Raw genomic sequence first — 20374 nt, 5'->3', positions numbered from 1 at the left:
AAAGGCTAGGGGAGACGAAGACAAACTTAAAAGGAAAGGAACAGATTTTCTAAACACTTAAAAGAGAATGAGTAGTAAGAAAGATTGATTTAGAGAAAGAAAAGGTAATCTCACAGAAGATGTACACAGGACAGATGTTGAATCAACACGACTGCAGGGATTTTCCAGGCCCGTCATAGCTGAACCCGCCATGGAGATCCAGTGGCCAGTCAAAGGTTCATCGACTGGATGATCATGGAGGTGGGTCGATGGGCCAGAAAATCCCACCCTCCGGGAAGGGAATTTTCTGCCCCTGTTTCCGGTGCGTGGGAATGGGGAGGAGCACAGAGAATTGAGGGGGGGAGAGAAGAGAGAAGAGTCCCAAAATGGTTTTCACACCGGCAGGATTTACCCATTCGATTGTCCCCACCCCTGCCAGGGATGTAACTGGGTTCTGCCATGCAATGACAGAACCCCACCATAATACATTTGGAATCTAATAAGTGGGCCTCTCTGCTGTAACATTCTTCTCTCTCCATCCCCCTGCACATAAGAACGTCTCCCCCGATAGCATGATGTGCAAACAAATGGTGGGAAAAGCCGGCAGTGGAGCCAGCAGGTCTCCCTCCGCTTTGTCCGCTTTAGCTGACTGTCAGAAAATGAGAACATTCCACCCCAAACCTCAGCTGTCACAGGAGTGGAACTGAAAGTGTGCAAATGAAGGGGCTGAAAAAAATCAGTTAAGTAGAATTGAAAATCTTGGTAGATATTAAAACTGGAAGAGCCACACGATCCTGATGGTAGTCATCCCAAAATGCTGAAGGAAGTCAAAGAAGAAGCAGACACTCTGCCAGCAGGAATTGTAAAAGGTAGGTCATATCTAACAAACGTAACAGAGTTCTTTTAAAAAAATAACAGACTATTGACGGAAAATTGCAGAGCATGCTGTGCATCAAGATTTTCAAAAGACAACTGATACATGTGTCACACGTGAGACAGCATTAAAGAATGTGGCAGTATGGATAGGAAGTTAGCTGAAGGATAGGTAACAAAGCAGTGGCTACAAACCGGAAGGATGCGATTCATTGTTCCCTTGAAACCCACACACATATTACATATAATGTAAATAATGATATACATATACAATTACACACATAAAATGATCTGATGGATTGATATATAAAAGGGAATGAGGAGGAGTGTAAGCAACCTGAAAAGATAGACAAATTTTAGGTGCGTGCGTAGATAAGTTACTAAAGGTGAAAAAATTAAAAATGGTACTAGGTAGAAAAAACGTCCAAACTTTAGAACTTTCAACTGAATATACTTTAATTGAAATGAATGATTGCAAAGTTTTTCAGATCCCAGAATTACAAGGTACATCATGTAAATAAAATACCTGAGGCTGAACATCTGCCATCTTGTCCAGAGGCCAGTCTCTCCCTCTGTTTTGGCTGGATTGTATGGCCTTTTGTAATGCCAGGCGATCATGGCCATCACTACTAGGCATCTAAAATCAAAAGATGTACTTAGCAAAGTAAACTGAAACAAAATAATACAGTGCCCTCCGATTTCAGTTTCAGAAAAGACATGCATTCTTTAGTATTTAGCTTGATCACAACCGCAGACAGTGGAAGTCTGGGTAATATAACAGATATACATAGATGGTAGGCAAGATAATATGCCAAAATAACAGATTACGTAGCTTTGCCCTAAAAATTGCCGTCATCTATATGGTGCCCATCAGAGGAGGAGGTACACATTTAAAATCTGAACAGTTGTCAGAAACATTTATGCAAAATAATACTAACAACATTTTGGGGAAAAGCTGCTTGCAATAATCACACATTCTAAGGAATTACATGCTATAAAGGTATGCCTCTATTCTTGCAAGGGGCCGAAATGTAAGTTGTTGCTAAGGATAAGTGATTAGAAAATAAGGCAGTTTTGTCTCATTTTGCTGCAGGTGTTCAGGAGCCAATTAAACCACTCGGTGATCACCCTGTACTTTTGACACAAATAATGCATAATTTCTGTTCCAATTCTATTAGATCCAGATCAGAAATACAAATCTAGTCAACACTGTAGATTTATCTGCCATAATTGCTCAATCACAATATAGCATTAACTGTAACTGCACAAAAACTACGCTACTGCAAGAAATAAATAAAACCTTTCAAGAAACTCTGTGGTATTGCTATAAATGAACTCTTACATGAGGAAAAGATCATCAGCAGCGCAAGTCTGCAGCAATGGAAACCGAATGATTTCAGCACACGAGGCCATTCGGCCGGTCGTATCTATGTGGTCCCTCTAGTCTTCCTCTCCCGCACTCTCAGCCAGTGCATTCCAGATCCTAACCACTAGTTACCTAAAAACGTTCTCATGGCACCATTGTTTCTTTTACCAATCATAGAAAATCAGTGCCCTCTGATTCTTGATCCTTCGACAAATGGAAACAGCTTTTCCTTATCTACTCTGTCCAGACCCCTAATCAGTTTGATCACCTTCAGCAAATTTCCTTTCAACCTCCTCTTCTCTGAGAACAGCTGCACCTTCTACAATCTATTCATATAATTGAAGTTCCTCAACCCTGGGACCATTCCCCGAAATTATTTCTGCATTCTCTCTGATGCCTTCACATCCATGTGCTTGAATTCCACCTCAAACTCTTGACTAACCATAGAGAGCAAGTTGTTTTCTATCTATAGCCTGATGTTCTATTTTATCAGGACAGTGCTCTGTCTATGTGGTCCAGCTAACAATTTTAGAGGTACCTCCAAAATGGCCTTAAACTATATGCTTTAAATGTTTTTTCTCCTCTAAAAAGCACCATAGCTTGATTATGTGCATAACTCAGCATTTCCCGATTGCATGCCGCTGTGCCTTTTTGCTGCTTTCCAAATTTGGAACTTCCTGATTTTTGAACATGCTGTTAGTTCAATAGCAGTAAGAAAAAGAGACCTCCTTTTTGCCCAGACACAAAATTGAGAATATATAGTTATGATCAAAGTTAAGATCCTGAACGCATTCCCAACATTAGTTGAGGATAGAAACGAAGAGCCAAGCTGAAACCCATTTTCAAGAAATTTATACTTAGTATGTGCATGCTCTAATATGGAAGCATTATAGTTGTGTGTTAGGAATACAGTATTTTAAAATGAATACCATGGGAAGATTGACTACAGGCAGTTCCTTTGAGGGAGAGATATGTTTTAAATGATTCTTTGTACTAAAAAGAGGAAAGAGGGATTTTCTGATACTCGGATTGGCTCCATCGCTGTTTTCAGTCTGTAATATAAGATACAAGTATACCAAGTGCATAGGTATTGCAATGCTACAACTATATTCCTATGCTTTCATTTTGAGTGTACAGTTTTGATTCTTTTAAAATAATCACCGAAAAGGAAACATTCAAAAACATTTGCAGTGACAATGCTAAATTACCAATCATAGATATATCTATTCTAAATCTAATAAGGACACTGTCTTTTTGTGACATCAATTTGACCAGATGACTGTCCTCAATCCAATGAGTGAAGTAACTTACCTAAAACCGCACATCTTTTTTTGACTGGCTATAATAATACTGAAACCTTAAGCATAAGTGACCTGGCACAAACTAAAGTGGATCTGTATTTTTGAAAAGTTGGACAGAAATTTTGAATTTTCTCAATGAGAAACGCCCCATCCAAGCTAGACAATATATTTCTCGTTATTCATTGACCAATCAGAATATGCTAGACTGTGCAAGAAACATCACTAGAACTCTCAAGAGATGCATATTCAAGCTTGCTTGGAGCACTGAAACATCCTTTGCTTTGCAAAAGCAAGCAAACTGAAGTAGTTGTTCTAATATATATATATATATATATATAGCTCTGCACATTGATCAAGATGTGGGCATGACCAGAAGAGAAAAGGCACTGACATAACCCTGATGGTTCCACTCTTCTGAGAGAATAAAACAAGTTATTTTTTTGTCAAATTATTGACCCTCATTCAGCTTTTAAGTTTTGTTCAAGTAAAAAACAACCATTCCATCTATATGGAAAGCCTAAACATGAAAATGAAAAGAAAAATTGTGGAGAATTCCTAAGCCAAATGCTAAGTCAGATCCAATTTAAAGCAAAAATGACAGAGTCTAACCACTGTCTTATTGACATGTCAATTTCCTAAGAGCAAGCTTTGCTTTGGGAATCACAATAAAACAGATGCAAAGTACTCATGTGGTATTTTAGTCATGTTCCCTGCTTCCCACAAAGATTTCATTTTTTTGTCCTTAATCAGTCTGACCCTGAATTTGATCATCATTTTACTCTTTATAAAAGCCCCGTATGTTATTTGCTAATCGTTTTGCAAGTCAGTTTTCCTCTGCACCTTCTGATATCTGGAATCATTTTGCTGCCAGTTTTTGTAACCCATCAAGGGCAATAAAATCCTTCCTGCAAATCAGTCAGCTAAAAGGAAATAAGAGTACTGTGAGCCACTTTGGCAAAGATAATTTTTTGGAGTAGTCGTGTTCTGCTGTGGGGCCACACCTTAAGGGCGGCATGGTAGCAGTCGGTGGCACTTGTTGCTTCACAGCACCAGGGGCCCGGGTTCAATTCCCAGCTTGGGTCACTGTCTATGCGGAGTCTGCACGTTCTCCCTGTGTCTGCGTGGGTTTTTAAAAATATATTTTATTGAGGCATTTATATATTTACACATCAAACACAACCATAAAACAAAACAAGCCAAGAGAGCTGCAAATAATCAAACCAACTAAATACCTAACTTAACGTGGATTTCAAAGGCATTATGATCATTATTTCCCAGTGGACCTTTTGCTATGACATTATCAATTAACCCTAACTCACTACATTATAATAGATCGAAGATAACTTAATCCTTAGTCAGTTTCACAATATATTGCTTCAGGAAACTGTCATGAAAGCAATTTACAAACTAATCTTCCAGATCACCCGTGCCAATTTAATTGTCCCAGTTTTAATGAAGATTAAAGTCCTCCACAATTATTACATTGCCTTTGACTCAAGCTCCAGTTATATCTTGTTGAATGCTCTCTGCAACTTGTGATACATATGAATAAGCAAATATGAAGTTTTACATAATCTTTTCTAAAAGCAAGAGGAGATCTAATTCTGTAACCACTGCAACAAAAATACACAAAAGTGTAATGAATCAGTAGCAGCATATGGTTAAGAACGGTGAGAACTTGTGTAGACAAGAATGTGGAAAATCACCAGACCAGAATCACAGCCTATAAATGCAAATTTCTAATGAAAATAACATCTGAGCCCACCTTCACTGTCTCCACTTAGAAATCAGAGGTTTGTGTGTGAAAGTCCAGTAACTCGAGCAAAGAAATTAGGTTTCTATCAACTTAAAGCGACAGGAAAATGTCAATCTTACAAATTACTGTATGAAAAAATGATCTTCTGTTTACTTCACTTAAGCGTGCATTCAGGAATAAAACTTATGCACATTCAAAATCTCAGTTTATATCAGGGAGAGGATTTTTACTGAGCACAGAAACACAGAACCACTTAAACTACTCGACTGCACAGCAAAGGAACTTCATGCTACAAATGCATTGCGTTTCTCGCTGAGGCATTAGTAAGAAAGTCCAGTTTTCAGTAGCAAATTATTACTCAAATTATCTTGACCAAATTACCATCATGCCTTTGAGAAACTGAGGAAAATTCATTGGGGAAAACCGTGGTTTCTGTTAAAACTTGCTGAACTATACAATTCTGTAGTAATTTTGTTTTCCCAGATGGTGCTATCAAATTGAAACAAATTATGTTCAGAGGGGAAGCATGTGTGAAATGAGGGAACAGATCTCAAGAATTAACAAGTTGAGACCAATTCAGATTAGACAGTAACAACTAGCAATAGGTGCCGGCTATCGCTTCTCTGCCTTTTGGCTAAGATGAGTGTGAGGTCAGGTGTAATGCCTGGGTCTGGTATGTCTCTCTTGTGGGATCATGAATTGGATTCAATTTGAAATGGTTTTTGGAGCAGGCAAGGGGCTGGATTAGGGATTTGTTCCTGTCCACACTCTGAGCTCTGGCTTTGTGACTCTGATAATGGAATTTAAAAAAAATAATAGCTGGCGGCTAAAGATACTAACTTGTTTGGAAGAATGCCAATGCAGTTGAATCCATCCGAACAATGGAGGCTACAGAACTGCTTGCAAGCAGCCTGAGCTAATAGAACTGCATAAAATACAGTGACTGTAAAGCTTCAGTACGGCAGACAGGATAGAGTGAATTGACTCGGTGAGATTGTGAGTTTTTGAGAGACTGAAACCAAACAAAAATCCCCCTAGTTCCCCCTACCGCACCAACCCCAACCAGCTCTTTAAAATACAAAATAAACACCTTTCATTTTGCACCCCTCATGGTGTACTTAACTTTTTCCAGATATAAACTCCTTAAGATTCCCCGCCATACCGAGAATGGGTGGGTGGAGAAGCTGACCTCCAACCCATCTGCACCCACCTTCAAGCAATCAGTGAGGCGAAGGCCAGAACATCAGCCGCGGCCCAAGTCTGCAGCTCCAATATTGTGAACATGGCCCCGAGGGGGTCAAGGCTCAATTCAATTTGTCGGAACACTGACATGGTGCCAAAGGAGGAGACCCAGAAAGCCACAGTCAGAACATATGTACATGGTTAGTTGGGCCCCTTCCACACCACTCACAGAATCAAACTTAATGAGTTCTCAGGAGTGGGGGACGCACATTCGAATTTCAGATATAATCCAATAGTTATACTTGATATGTTTTATTTAAGACTAGGATTCTGCCTTCCGAGCTACAAACATTACGCTATTTTTAATTAAGGTTGGTTTGGCAAAGGATCTACACCTCTTTGCTGTTGACTGTAGTTACCGTTCATAAGTTGCATTTTCATTCTGATAGAATGATTTATTTATTTATTTTTTGTTATATATTTAGAGTCTCCAATTCATTTTTTCCAATTAAGGGGCAATTTAGCGTGGCTAATCCACCTACCCTGCACATCTTTGGGTTGTGGGGGTGAAACCCACGCAAACACGGGGAGAATGTGCAAACTCCACACGGACAGTGACCCAGAACAGGGATCGAACCTGGGTCCTCGGTGCCGTGAGACTGCAGTGCGCACCCACTGCGCCACCGTGCTGCCCTGATAGAATGATTTTGATGAGAAAGACTGCATCAATATACTAATCCTAAAACTTGAAAAGTTCTAAATCAAGGGTATTTTATCAGAGAAGCCACATCAGCTTTATACAGCTATTCATGCCCTGGTCAAAAAAAAAGAGGGGGAGCAGCGGTTCTGTGGGCACTGGAACTACAGGGCGACTCCTCCATCCTAACCCATTCTAACCTCTCTCCTTCCCACCACCACTTCACTTTCTCCACATTCACCGCCCAATAATAGCGTAACAGATTTGGTAATGCCAAACCCCTTTCTGCCTCTGTAGCAGGGCCACCTTTACTCTCAGTACCTTCCCTGCCCATAACTCTGCGTCCAGCTACCGGAAAAAGTCCTTCGGAATTAAGATCGGGAGGGTCTGGAATACGAATAGGGACCTTGGCAGGACATTCATTTTCATCACTTGGACTCTCACGCCAGGTGTAACTTAGCCCATCTCCTAAAGTGCTCCTTTACCTCCTCCACCAATTTTGTTCAGTTCCATTTGTGCAATGTCGCCCACTCCTCTGTTACCCGAATCCGCAGATACCTGGACCTATTCCTGGCTACCCTAAATGGCAACACCCCTAAATTAGCTCCCCGGCCTGCCTCGTTTACCGGAAACACCTCGCTTTTTCCCACATTCAACTTCTAGCCCAAGAAGGTCCCGAACCTCGCTAATAAGCCCATAATTCTCCTCATACTCTCCAACTGGTCTGACACCAACAGCGGCAGGTCATCTGCAAACACCCTCTCATATTGTTATTCACCATGTTAGCAGGGATATGTTACTAGTTGAGCACTAGATTGAATATTTTATCCTCAAGAATCTCAGGGACTTCCATTTATTTTGAATGGAACATGCCCCTCGGCTTGCTCCTTCTAGCTAAGGGGTGCGCTGTGCAAGTGGTATGGTAGCGGGGGTGCGTGATAGATATCTGTCTTTTCTTCTTATCCATACTTTAAGATGGTAACTTATGCTTTACGGTTTCCTTAATTTAATCATGCTTAATTTAATTTAATCATACTTGTGTAGCGCTACTTCTGGGAAGCGGGAGAGTGGTTTAGGTCTTTATGAATGGAGTCAAAAAGTGGGCGGAGCATTTGGTACTCATTCCAGTTCATCTTTATTCTTCTTTTTGAGGAGTAGGTCTCCTGAGTATAATGAAGGAATGGTTGTAGGGATATCCCTACAAGCCCTCACATGCATTGAGGAATGTTCCTTCAGAATTAGTGTAATTTCAAATGTTTTGTATTTTATTTTGTTTTGGGATTAAAGAATTGTCAACTGGATTCTGCAACAGTACAGGCACGCCGCTTATCTGAGAAAAAGATGTAATGTAGTATCAATGGTGCAGTTGGCATGATTAGAAATAGGGGAAGTATGTTTTGGTGCACGATCAAACATGCCATGAAAATCTTATCCTACATTTTCTTGAGCTGATTGAACAATGATGGTAACTCCTGGAATGATCAGAGAAAACATCATGATATTAAGAGAAAAAAAAGATTTTGTCATTCCTTAAAAAGGAGAAAGTTGACATAGCTTTGTTGCACAAAACTCATTCAGATGACAAGGAAGACTTAATGTTGAGGATGGACTGGTTGGCAGGTTTTCTTCACTTCCTTCTCAACAAATAGTTGGGGTGTAGCAGTGTTACTCAACAGAAATATGCCTTTCAAAATTGAAAATGGTGTGATAGACAAGGGAGAGTTAGATATGTGATTGTCAAGGACCTTTTATATGTGGAATTTGTCTCAGTAATTAATGTGTACGGTCCTCCAAAGTACCTCCTTGATCCTGTTATTGAAGGCTTCATGGACTTTGCTGTCCTGGCGTCGGCTAATTCCATTTTAGGTGGCGACTTTAATTGTCACCGTAACCCCTTGATGGACAAACTCCCTGTAATCATAAAGCCCCCCACCCAATAAACAAGGGAACGAGAGTCGGTTTGTGAGGAGCTGGGGTATTTAGATGTGTGGAGAACCCTTCATCCTGGGGTAAGGAATTCACGTTTTTCTATTCCTCACCAATGTCATACTAGAACCGACTATTTCTTTGTGCAAAAAGCAATCCTGCATTTGGTGGCCTCCTGCTCCATAGGCAGTTTGGTGAATTCCGATCATGCTCCTGTGTTTCTAGAATTTTTGTTTGAGGGATGCCCCCGTCCCATCCCGACATACGTCATGGAAATATGATGCATCTCTGATCAGAAATAATTCTTTTAGCACAATTTTAAGATGGAATTTGACTTCTTCTACTCAAGTCAATTCACTCTCTGATGCAAGTCCCTCTATCCTGTGGGAAACTTGTAAGGCTCAGGGGCTAATCATTTCATGCATGGCCAACAAAAGGCGTAAAATGTTGGAGCAGCAGCACCGGTTAGATGCAAAATTGGCCGAAGCAGACAGGGAGTATGATAATTATAATAAGTCTTTATTTGTGTCACAAGTAGGCTTACATTAACACTGCAATGAAGTTACTGTGAAAATCCCCCAGTCGTTACACTCTGGCACCTGTTCGGGTACACTGAGGGAGAATTCAGAACGTCCAATTCACCTGACAACATGTCTTTCGGGAATTGTGAGAGGAAACCGGAGCACCTGGAGGACGTGCAGACTCCGAACAGACAGTGACCCAAGCGGGAATCGAACCTGGGACACTGACGCTGTGAAGCAACAGTGTTAACCACTGTGCTACCATGCCACCTGGAGGAGACCTAACCGCTTGTTATTGAAAGAAATTTGTGCAACTTGTGCTGCACTTGGGACTCCTTTTTTAAAATTTTCCAATTAAAGGACAATTTAGTGTGACCAATCCGCCTACCCTGCACATTTTTGGGTTGTGGGGTTGAGACCCACAGACATGGGGAGAATGTGCAAACTCCACACGGACAGTAACCCGGGGCCGGGATCAAATGCGGGTTCTTGGCGCCGTAAGGCAGCAGTGCTAACCATTGCAGCATCGTGTCGTCCCCTGCAACAGCCTCCTTGCTGACTAACCAGGCTGAGAGAAGTTCAAAGTCTGCTAAATTGAAGTTATATGAATTTGGGAACAAACTGAGCAGATACTTGACCTTTCTGACTAGGAAGAAAGCTGACTCTAGGGTTATTCACTCTGTGCTAGATTCCAAGGGTAATAGACTGATCAAAACGGAGGATATCAACAAAGCATTTAAGGATTTTAATACCAATTTATAGAATCAAACCACTCTAGGGATGCAGTGATACTGATGGAACCTATATCTGCTCTTAAGCAAAAGCTTGTATAATATCCGAAACTTTGCGGCACAGAAGAACATCCTTGCTCTGGATTACAGATAAGAACCTTCAATTTAAAATTGGCATGAAATTATTGTGGAATGTATCCTTATGGACTTCTTAACTTGCATACTCTGTTCTAAATCGGATGCATTCTGGAAAGTATGGAACCCCCAGCTCAAATTTATAGGTTCTGCTATGTCTGACATGCTCCTACAAGGTTTTTCTTAAGTTATGAATTTACTGGATGTAAAGGTGTGCATCATATTGCCATGTTTACATGGCCTTATCCTCTTCTCCCCAATTCTCCAACTTATCCTTTTTTAAATGTTGTATGGTTGGAGGCATTAACTTTAAGAACTGCATATAATTTTTAAAATAGGAACCCCTGAAAACAATTCAATATAATAGCCCCACACCTAGCACTATTGGCACAAAAGTTCCATCATACATTTGGATTTGTTTTTTCAAACAAATCAAATACCTTTGACTATACACTACAATTTGATGTGCTCGACTATTATGTTAAACAGCTCCAAGGAAATTCATAAGGCAGACAATTCCGCTGCGGGCCCTGGATGAAGGCCGTTTGTGTTATCCATTTCTCTTTTGGTGAGCTACCAGTCAGCAATCAGATCAGGAGCTTATTGCATACAAGATAAACAATAGAAAAGTATTGTGAAGTGGAATATAGATGGCCCCTCCACCCCCGACTTCACAATCCATTATAATTACAATTTGAAAGCAATAAAAACTTACAGTTTGCGACTTCTTCTTTTTCTTTTTTATTGCTCTGAAGAAACCTTTTCCCTTTTCCTTAGTTTGTTCAGGAGGGTTTATGTTAAGATTCTCTGTGCTTTTCCTGAAATTAGTAATAATATATTTATCTTCATGTTCACACTTACAAGAAATATAATGATGCTCATGTGAATTGGATAAATCTCTGGATAATGTTACTTTAGGAGATGACAGATGGACGACGGGATAAGTTGGTCTTCGCCAACAGTGCAAAACAGACTTGAAACAAATCAGCAGCTGATTTTGCATTGCACGCAAACTCTTTTCTCTGAACAATAGTTAAAGTTCTTTTTGGACACTTGTTTTCTGATATCAAGGCTTCTTTTACATGAAATTTAAAATCTCAGCAATATTTTCCAAGTTCATGGAAAATAAAAACTGGTGTGATGTAAAGAACTTGCCTGCTGATTCGCTATTAAATATTTTGTGATGCGATATAGATAAATTTCACCTCAAAAAACTTTCTTTTTCTTAAATAATAAAATTGTGATATTTTTATATTTTGTTAGTAGTTAACCATGAGATCTGTCATGTGAGGGTACCTTTAAGACATGGATGTTTAAGCAATGTACCTTTAAGAAAACAGTGATGTCAGAGAGTGGGTGGAGCGGAGGTCAGATCAGCCATTTTGCAGTTTTGAGGAAAAGAGTTGGGTGTGTGTCTGTGTTTTGCAGTGAGCTGGATCTCTGCCATGAAAGACTATCTCTGGGTCTTTTGGGTGATTTAAACTTATAATAGTGAAGCCTTTAACCTGATGTGACTTTGTTTAAAGGTGTTAAGTCTCTTGGAAGTTTGAAGGAACATTTTAAGGAATTATTTACTGTTGCAATATTTTCTGAGTTATCGTTGAAGTAAGGGGTGTTAAGAGATCCAATGTTGACTTCCGGGTGCGGCGACGACCAGCTAGGTCGCACGTTTCGGCAGCTCCCGTTGGAACGGACTTTTGGGCTCTTAATAGGAGCCCCAACGGCAATTTAAACGGCCAAAAACACTGTGCGGTAAACCAGAAGGGAATCCCCCCGGACACGCATGGAAAAGGGAGAGGATAGCGGCCGGATTGCGGAGGATCCTCTGGAGCAGCGGCAAGGAAGGGAAGCTCAAAGCAAGATGGCGTCGGAAGGTGGCCGTTTGTTATGGGGCCCGGAGCAACAAGAGTTCCTGCGGCGCTGTGTGGAAGAGTTGAAGAAGGAGTTGAAGAAGGAGCTGTTGGCCCCGATATTACAGGCGATTGAAGGGCTAAAGGAGGAGCAGAGGACCCAAGAGCTGGAGCTTCGGGTCGTGAAGGCAAAGACTGCAGAAAACAAAGATGAAATACAGGGCCTGGTGGTGAAGGCAGAAACGCACGAGGCACAGCATAAAAGGTGTGTGGAGAGGTTGGAAGCACTGGAGAATAATTCGAGGAGGAAGAATTTAAGAGTCCTGGGTCTTCCCGAAGGCGCAGAAGGGGCGGACGTCGGGACATATGTGAGCACGATGCTTCACTCGCTAATGGGATCGGAGGCCCCGACGGGCCCTTTGGAGGTGGAGGGAGCTTATCGAGTTCTGGCGCGAAGACCAAAGGCTGGAGAAATACCTCAAGCTATAGTGGTGAGGTTTCTCCGCTACAATGACAGAGAGACGGTCCTCAGATGGGCGAAGAAAACTCGGAGCTGTAGGTGGGAGAACGCGGTGATCCGCGTATACCAGGATTGGAGTGTGGAGGTGGCGAGAAGGAGGGCAAGTTTCAATCGGGCTAAGGCGGTGCTTCACAAAAAGAAGGTCCAGTTTGGAATGTTGCAACCGGCGAGATTGTGGGTCACACACCAAGGGAAGCACCACTACTTTGAGACGGCAGAAGAAGCGTGGACATTCATTGTGGACGAGAAGCTGGAATAGTCTGGCGAGAAAAAGAGCTTTTGGGACAAAGTGGTGGGGTGATCATGTGGGGCGAGGAAGGGGAAGGGGGGGGGGATGGTTTTTCAATTTGTTAATTTTGTGATCCTGTAACTTTTCTCTCTTCCCCATGTTGGGTGGGGGGGGGGGGAGAAAGAGTATGAGGAACTGTGGGCGCCGGCCATTAGGGCGGAGCCGAGTGGGAAACGTGGGCTTTGTTCCCGCGCTACGGTAATTATGGCGGGAACAGGGACGCAGGAAGGAGGGGGCCTCGCACAGTGGGGGCCGAGGACAAGGGGGGAAGCCGAGGTCAGCCAGAGTTCGCTGACTTCTGGGAGCAACATGGGGGGTGCAGCTACGCTAGAGGGGCATCTAGCGGAGGGGGGGGGGGTTAACTGGGTTGCTGCTGCTAAGGAGAAGGGGGAGCTGTTATGGGATGGGGTGGTCGAGGCGGGAGGGCACCGTCGGGGGGATATACGGGTACGTGGGAACCGGGTGAGGAGCTGGGTTTAAAAAAGGGGATGGCTAGTCGACGGGGGGGGGGGGGGGGGGGTAAAGAGCCCCCCAACCCGGCTGATCACGTGGAACGTGAGAGGGCTGAACGGGCCGATTAAAAGGGCACGGGTACTCGCACACCTAAAGAAATTAAAGGCAGATGTGGTTATGTTGCAGGAGACGCATTTGAAACTGATAGACCAGGTCAGACTACGTAAAGGATGGGTGGGGCATGTGTTTCATTCTGGTTTAGATGCGAAGAATAGGGGGGTGGCTATCTTAGTGGGGAAACGGGTACAGTTTGAGGCAAAGACCATAGTGGCGGATAGTGGGGGTAGATATGTGATGGTGAGTGGCAGTTTGCAAGGGGAGGCGGTGGTTCTGGTGAACGTATACGCCCCGAACTGGGATGATGCAAATTTTATGAGGCGTATGTTGGGACATCCCGGACCTGGAGGCAGGAAAGTTGGTAATGGGGGGAAGACTTCAATATGGTGCTTGATCCAGGGCTGGACCGGTCGAGGTCCAGGATGGGGAGGAGGCCGGCAGCGGCCAGGGTGCTCAAGGACCTCATGGAGCAGATGGGAGGGGTAGACCCCTGGAGATTTAGTAGGCCTAGGAGTAAGGAGTTCTCATTTTTCTCCAAAGTTCACAAAGTATACTCACGGATAGACTTTTTTGTCTTGGGAAGGGCACTGATTCCGAAGGTGACAGGGACGGAATATACGGCCATAGCCATTTCGGACCACGCTCCACATTGGGTGGACCTGGAGGTAGGAGAGGAAAAAGAACAGCACCCTCTCTGGAGAATGGATATTGGCTTATTGGCGGATGAGGGGGTATGTTTAAGGGTGAGGGGGTGTATTGAAAGGTACTTGGAGCTTAATGAAATGGAGAGGTTCAGGTGGGAGTAGTCTGGGAGGCATTGAAAGCGGTAGTCAGAGGGGAACTGATATCCATAAGGGCACATAAAGGGAAGCAAGAGGGTAAAGAAAGGGAGCAATTGTTGAAAGAACTTTTGAGGGTGGACAGGCAATATGCGGAGGCACCGGAGGAGGGACTGTACAGGGAAAGGCAAAGGTTGAATATGGAATTTGACCTGCTGACCACGGGTAAGGCAGAGGCACAGTGGAGGAGGGCACAGGGTGTACAGTATGAGTATGGAGAGAAGGCGAGTCTGCTACTGGCCTACCAATTGAGGAAGAGGGGAGCAGCGAGGGAGATAGGTGGGGTGAGAGATGAGGAGGGAGAGATGGAACGGGGAGCGGAGAGAGTGAACGGGGTGTTCAAGGCATTCTATGAGAGGTTAGAAAAGGCTCAGCCCCCGGAAGGGAAGGAGGGAATGATGTGTTTCCTGGATCAGCTGGAATTCCCGAAGGTGGAGGAGCAGGAGAGGGCGGGGCTGGGAGCACAGATTGAGATGGAGGAGGTGGTAAAAGGGATTGGGAGCATGCAGGCGGGGAAGGCCCCGGGGCCGGACGGATTCCCGGTGGAATTTTATAGGAAATATATGGACCTACTGGCCCCGCTTTTGACGAGAACCTTTAATGAGGCCAGGGAAAGGGGGCAGTTGCCCCCGACTATGTCGGAGGCGACGATATCGCTCCTTTTGAAGAAGGAATAAGACCCGCTGCAGTGTGGGTCCTACAGGCCCATTTCCCTTTTAAATGTAGATGCTAAGCTCCTGGCCAAGGTGATGGCGACGAGGATAGAGGACTGTGTCCCGGGGGTGGTCCACGAGGATCAAACTGGGTTCGATAAGGGGAGACAGTTGAACACGAACATACGGAGGCTGCTCGGGGTGATGATAATGCCCCCACCAGAGGGGGAGGCGGAGATAGTGGTGGCGATGGACGCCGAGAAAGCATTCGACAGAGTGGAGTGGGACTATCTGTGGGAGGTGCTGAGGAGATTTGGTTTTGGAGAAGGGTTTATTGGATGGGTACAGCTGCTGTATAGGGCCCCGGTGGCAAGTGTGGTCACGAACAGGCAGAGGTCTGACTACTTCCGTCTTTATAGAGGGACGAGGCAGGGGTGCCCCCGTCTCCGTTACTGTTTGCATTGGCGATTGAGCCCCTGGCCATAGCACTGAGGGGCTCCAGGAAGTGGAGGGGAGTACTCAGGGGAGGAAAAGAACACCGGGTATCTTTGTATGCAGATGATTTATTGCTGTATGTTGTGGACCCAGTGGAGGGGATGCCGGAGATAATGCAGACACTCAGGGAGTTTGGGGAATTTTCCGGGTACAAATTGAATATGGGGAGGAGTGAGTTGTTTGTGGTGCATCCGGGGGAGCAGAGCAGGGGAATAGATAATTTACCGCTGAGGAAGGTAACAAGAGATTTCTGGTACTTAGGGATTCAGATAGCCACGAGTTGGGGAACCTTACATAGGCTTAATTTAACAAGATTGGTGGAACAGATGGAGGAGGATTTTAAGAGATGGGACATGGTGCCCCTGTCATTGGTGGGTAGGGTGCAGGCGGTCAAAATGGTAGTCCTCCCGAGATTCCTTTTTGTGTTTCAGTGCCTTCCGGTGATGGTCACGAAGGCTTTTTTCAAGAAAATTGAGAAAAGTGTCATGAGTTTTGTGTGGGCTGGGAAGACCCCGAGAGTGAGGAGGGGGTTCTTGCAGCGTAGCAGGGATAGGGGGGTGGGGGGGGGGGGGGGGGGGCTGGCACTACCGAGCCTAAGTGAATACTACTGGGCCGCCAATATCTCAACGGTGTGTAAGTGGATGGGAGAAGGGGAGGGAGCGGCGTGGAAGAGATTGGAGATGGCGTCCTGCAAAGGAACCAGCCTACAAGCACTGGTGACGGCGCCGTTGCCGTTCTCCCCGAAGAAATACACCACAAGTCCAGTGGTGGTGGCAACGCTAAAAATTTGGGGGCAGTGGAGACGACATAGGGGAAGGACGGGAGCCTCGGTGCGGTCCCCGATAAGAAATAATCATAGGTTTATCCCGGGGAGAATAGATGGGGGATTTGGAGCATGGCAGAGAGCTGGGGTTGTGCAACTGAGAGATCTGTTCGTAGACGGGACGTTTGCGAGTCTGGGAGCGCTGACGGAAAAATATGGGTTGCCTCAAGGGAATGCATTTCGGTATATGCAACTGAGGGCTTTTGCGAGGCAACAGGTGAGGGAATTCCCGCAGCTCCCGACGCAGGAGATTCAAGATAGAGTGATCTCAGGGACATGGGTGGGGGGTGGTAGGGTGTCGGACATATACAGGGAAATGAGGGACGAGGGGGAGATCATGGTAGATGAACTAAAAGGGAAATGGGAAGAAGAGCTGGGGGAGGAGATCGAGGAGGGGCTGTGGGCAGATGCCCTAAGCAGGGTAAACTCGTCGTCCGCGTGTGCCAGGCTAAGCCTGATTCAGTTTAAGGTATTACACAGGGCACATATGACTGGAGCACGGCTCAGTAAATTTTTTGGGGTGGAGGATAGGTGTGCGAGGTGCTCGAGAAGCCCAGCGAATCATACCCATATGTTTTGGTCATGCCCGGCACTACAGGGGTTTTGGATGGGGGTGACAAAGGTGCTTTCAAAAGTAGTAGGAGTCCGGGTCGAACCAAGCTGGGGGTTGGCTATATTTGGGGTTGCACAAGAGCCGGGAGTGCAGGAGGCGAGAGAGGCCGATGTTTTGGCCTTTGCGTCCCTAGTAGCCCGGCGCAGGATATTGCTAATGTGGAAAGAAGCCAAGCCCCCGGGGGTGGAGACCTGGATAAATGACATGGCAGGGTTTATAAAGCTAGAGCAGATTAAGTTCGTCCTAAGGGGGTCGGCTCAAGGGTTCACCAGGCGGTGGCAACCGTTCGTCGAATACCTCGTAGAAAGATAGACGGAATGGGAAGAAGAAGGCAGCAGCAGCAGCCCAGGATCGGGGGGGGGGGGGGGGGGGGAGGGAGGAACCAGAAGGACTCTCAGGGTTCTTAATATATACTGTATAGTATGTATAGGTCGTTGCTACAGATAATTATATATTGGACTGTTAAATTATATTTTTGGAGAGTGTTACTTGTGACAAGGCAGTTGCCAATTAGGGCTAGTTTTCATTTTTGTTATTTATTATTTATTCATTTTTTGTTTATAAAATAGGTCATTGTTATTTGTGTTGTTATAATATTGTGTAAAGGATGCACAATGTACTGTGTTGGTTGACCAAAAATTTTCAATAAAATATTTAATTAAAAAAAAAGCTTTAAAAAAAAAAAGAGAGATTGAGAGAATGCTGAACAATGGCATAATTGAAGTGGGTTGCAGCCAATGGAGCTCAACCATAGTGATGGTACCTAAACCAGACAGTACCCAATGGTTGTGTTACAAGAGCGGACTCTTATCCTATCGCACGTTTGGAGGATTGCATGGAGAAAGTGGGACAATCTGCTTTTATTTCCAAATTGGATTTACTGAAAGGTTATTGGCAAGTACCTTTATCTGAAAGGACGAAGGAGATTTCAGCTTTTGGACTCCAGATGGTATATACCAGTTCAAAGTTATGCCATTTGGCATGAAAAACGCCCCAGCAACATTTCAACGGTTAACTAATACAGTCGTTTCAGGATTACGCAATTGTGCGGTATACATCGACGATCTGGTAGTTTTCAGCCAGGCATGGAAAGAACGTTTAAAACATCTGAGGGAGTTATTTGATCGACTTCAGGAGGCGGGTTTGGTGATAAACCTAGCCAAAAGTGAATTTGGAAGAGCCCAAGTCACTTTCCTTGGCCATACAATCGGACAGGGTCGACTGGTCCCACGGGATGTGAAAACAAAAGTTATTGGGGAGTTTCTGATACCCTCGACACGACGGGAAATAATGCGATTTCTTGGTATGAGTGGATTTTACCGGAAATATGTACCAAATTTTAGCAGTGTGGTCGCTCCACTGACGGACTTGCTCAAGAAGCGTATCAAATTCCAGTGGACAGCGGAGTGTCAACAGGCATTTGACGGCCTGTTAACCACTGCTCCTGTGTTAGTCATCCCAGATTATACCAAACCCTTCAAAGTGGCTGTTGATGCGAGCGATGGGGGCGTAGGTGCGGTGCTTCTACAAGACGACGACAAAGGACTAGAGCGGCCTGTTGGTTATTTTTCAAAGAAATTGAATTCTTACCAGAAAAAGTATTCGCGATTGAGAAGGAGACTTTGCGTTTGGTGCTGGCTTTGCAACATTTTCACATTTATGTGACCAGCAATCCATCTGACACCATTATATATATACTGATCATAATCCTTTGACGTTTTTGGAGCGATTCCGGAATAACAATGCAAAGCTGTTTCGCTGGAGTTTATTGTTACAGCCATTTCATTTAAAAATAGTACATGTGGCAGGACGGGAAAATGTGATAGCCGATGCTTTGTCACGAATGTGATCAATTGAGAAGGATTTTGGTTGGAGGAAGAAGAACAAAGAAAAATGGACTATATTATTATACCTGTTTTGAGTGTATTATTTTCTTTAAATGAAAATGTATATTTACTGTGTACATTTCTTAGTGGATGGTGCAAAAGTGAAAAATGAAACCATCTTGAAGTTGATGGTTTATTTTTTTTTCTTGGAGGGAGGTGTCATGTGAGGGTACCTTTAAGACATGGATGTTTAAGCAATGTACCTATAAGAAAACAGTGATGTCAGAGAGTGGGTGGAGCTGATGTCAGAGAGTGGGTGGAGCTGAGGTCAGATCAGCCATTTTGCAGTTTTGTTTTGCAGTTTGGAGGAAAAGAGCTGGGTGTGTGTCTGTGTTTTGCAGTGAGCTGGATCTCTGCCATGAAAGACTATCTCTGGGTCTTTTGGGCGATTTAAACTCATAACAGTGAAGCCTTTAACCTGATGTGACTTTATTTAAAGGTGTTAAGTCTCTTGGAAGTTTGAAGGAACATTTTAAGGAATTATTTACTGTTGCAATATTTTCTGAGTTATCTTTGAAGTAAGGGGTGTTAAGAGATCCAATGTTTATTTAAGATGTTAAGTTGAGTTCATGGAATAAACAGTGTTTTGTGTTTAAAAATCCACGTGTCCATAATTGTAATCCCACACCTAGGGAAAAAGCCGTGTGCTCGGAAAAGCAACAAATCCATTAAAGGAAGAGGTTGGTTGAACTCCATGATACATTTTGGGGTTCTGAAAACGCCTCACCCATAACAGATGCTAGACGCAAGGAGAGTGCAACAGGACGACACTGGGTTAGACAGTCAGCAACACCTAGTGTTAAACATCACAGGAAAAACACAAGTTTATTGGTTGGTGAGAAACTGCTCGGAGGGAGGGTTATCAAGGAGCGAAGAATTAGAAAAATGAAGGGACTATGTACATTTAAGAAAGAAACACAAGAATTAATAAATAACTGGATTTTGATATTCGCTTAGACTGTAAGTACAGCCTAAAAACATTAGGTAGTTAATATTTTAAAACGTCAAAACTATATTTCTTCACTTGATAGTGTTAAGAGGTTCTGATTGTCTGATATAAAGAAGACTACGATTCTTCTCGTCTATATATTCTATTTGGTTATGTCTGGGGAACTCAATCCTGCCATTTTCAAATCCTGCACTTTGTGGGAAATCCTAGGCACACCTAGTGGTCTGGACGATCTTGTGCAGGGGGAGGTGCTTCTGACTGGAGCAACTTCAGTGCTTGGTTCAGGCACTTGTGTAGCAACTGGGGCACAATGGTGCACTCAAAGGCTGAGGGGTTCATGGATAGCATGTTTCAGGACATGGACACCCTGCAGCTTAAGGAAGTTCAGGCAGAGAGAGAATGGGTGAGCATCAGACAGAG

General features: G+C 43.9%; 1 protein-coding gene across 2 annotated transcripts in view; it reads right to left on the bottom strand.

The window, feature by feature from the left end:
- cdkl5 (cyclin dependent kinase like 5) overlaps nucleotides 1–20374 on the bottom strand; it is a 273738-nt gene that overhangs the window by 5597 nt on the left and 247767 nt on the right. The window contains exons 16-18 of one of the 2 annotated variants that reach the window (XM_072514173.1): nucleotides 11183–11285; nucleotides 3148–3270; nucleotides 1379–1489 (exon numbers count right to left, since the gene is read on the bottom strand). In XM_072514173.1, the coding sequence (XP_072370274.1) occupies nucleotides 1379–1489; nucleotides 3148–3270; nucleotides 11183–11285 (337 nt within the window). The remainder of the gene's footprint in view (nucleotides 1–1378; nucleotides 1490–3147; nucleotides 3271–11182; nucleotides 11286–20374) is intronic. The other variant, XM_072514174.1, reaches the window with a different exon arrangement.

This window comes from Scyliorhinus torazame, chromosome 8 (assembly GCF_047496885.1).
Source record: "Scyliorhinus torazame isolate Kashiwa2021f chromosome 8, sScyTor2.1, whole genome shotgun sequence".
Lineage (NCBI taxonomy): Eukaryota > Metazoa > Chordata > Chondrichthyes > Carcharhiniformes > Scyliorhinidae > Scyliorhinus > Scyliorhinus torazame.
Note: the sequence above shows the minus strand (reverse complement) of the source record. Positions and strands in the feature narration are given on the sequence as shown.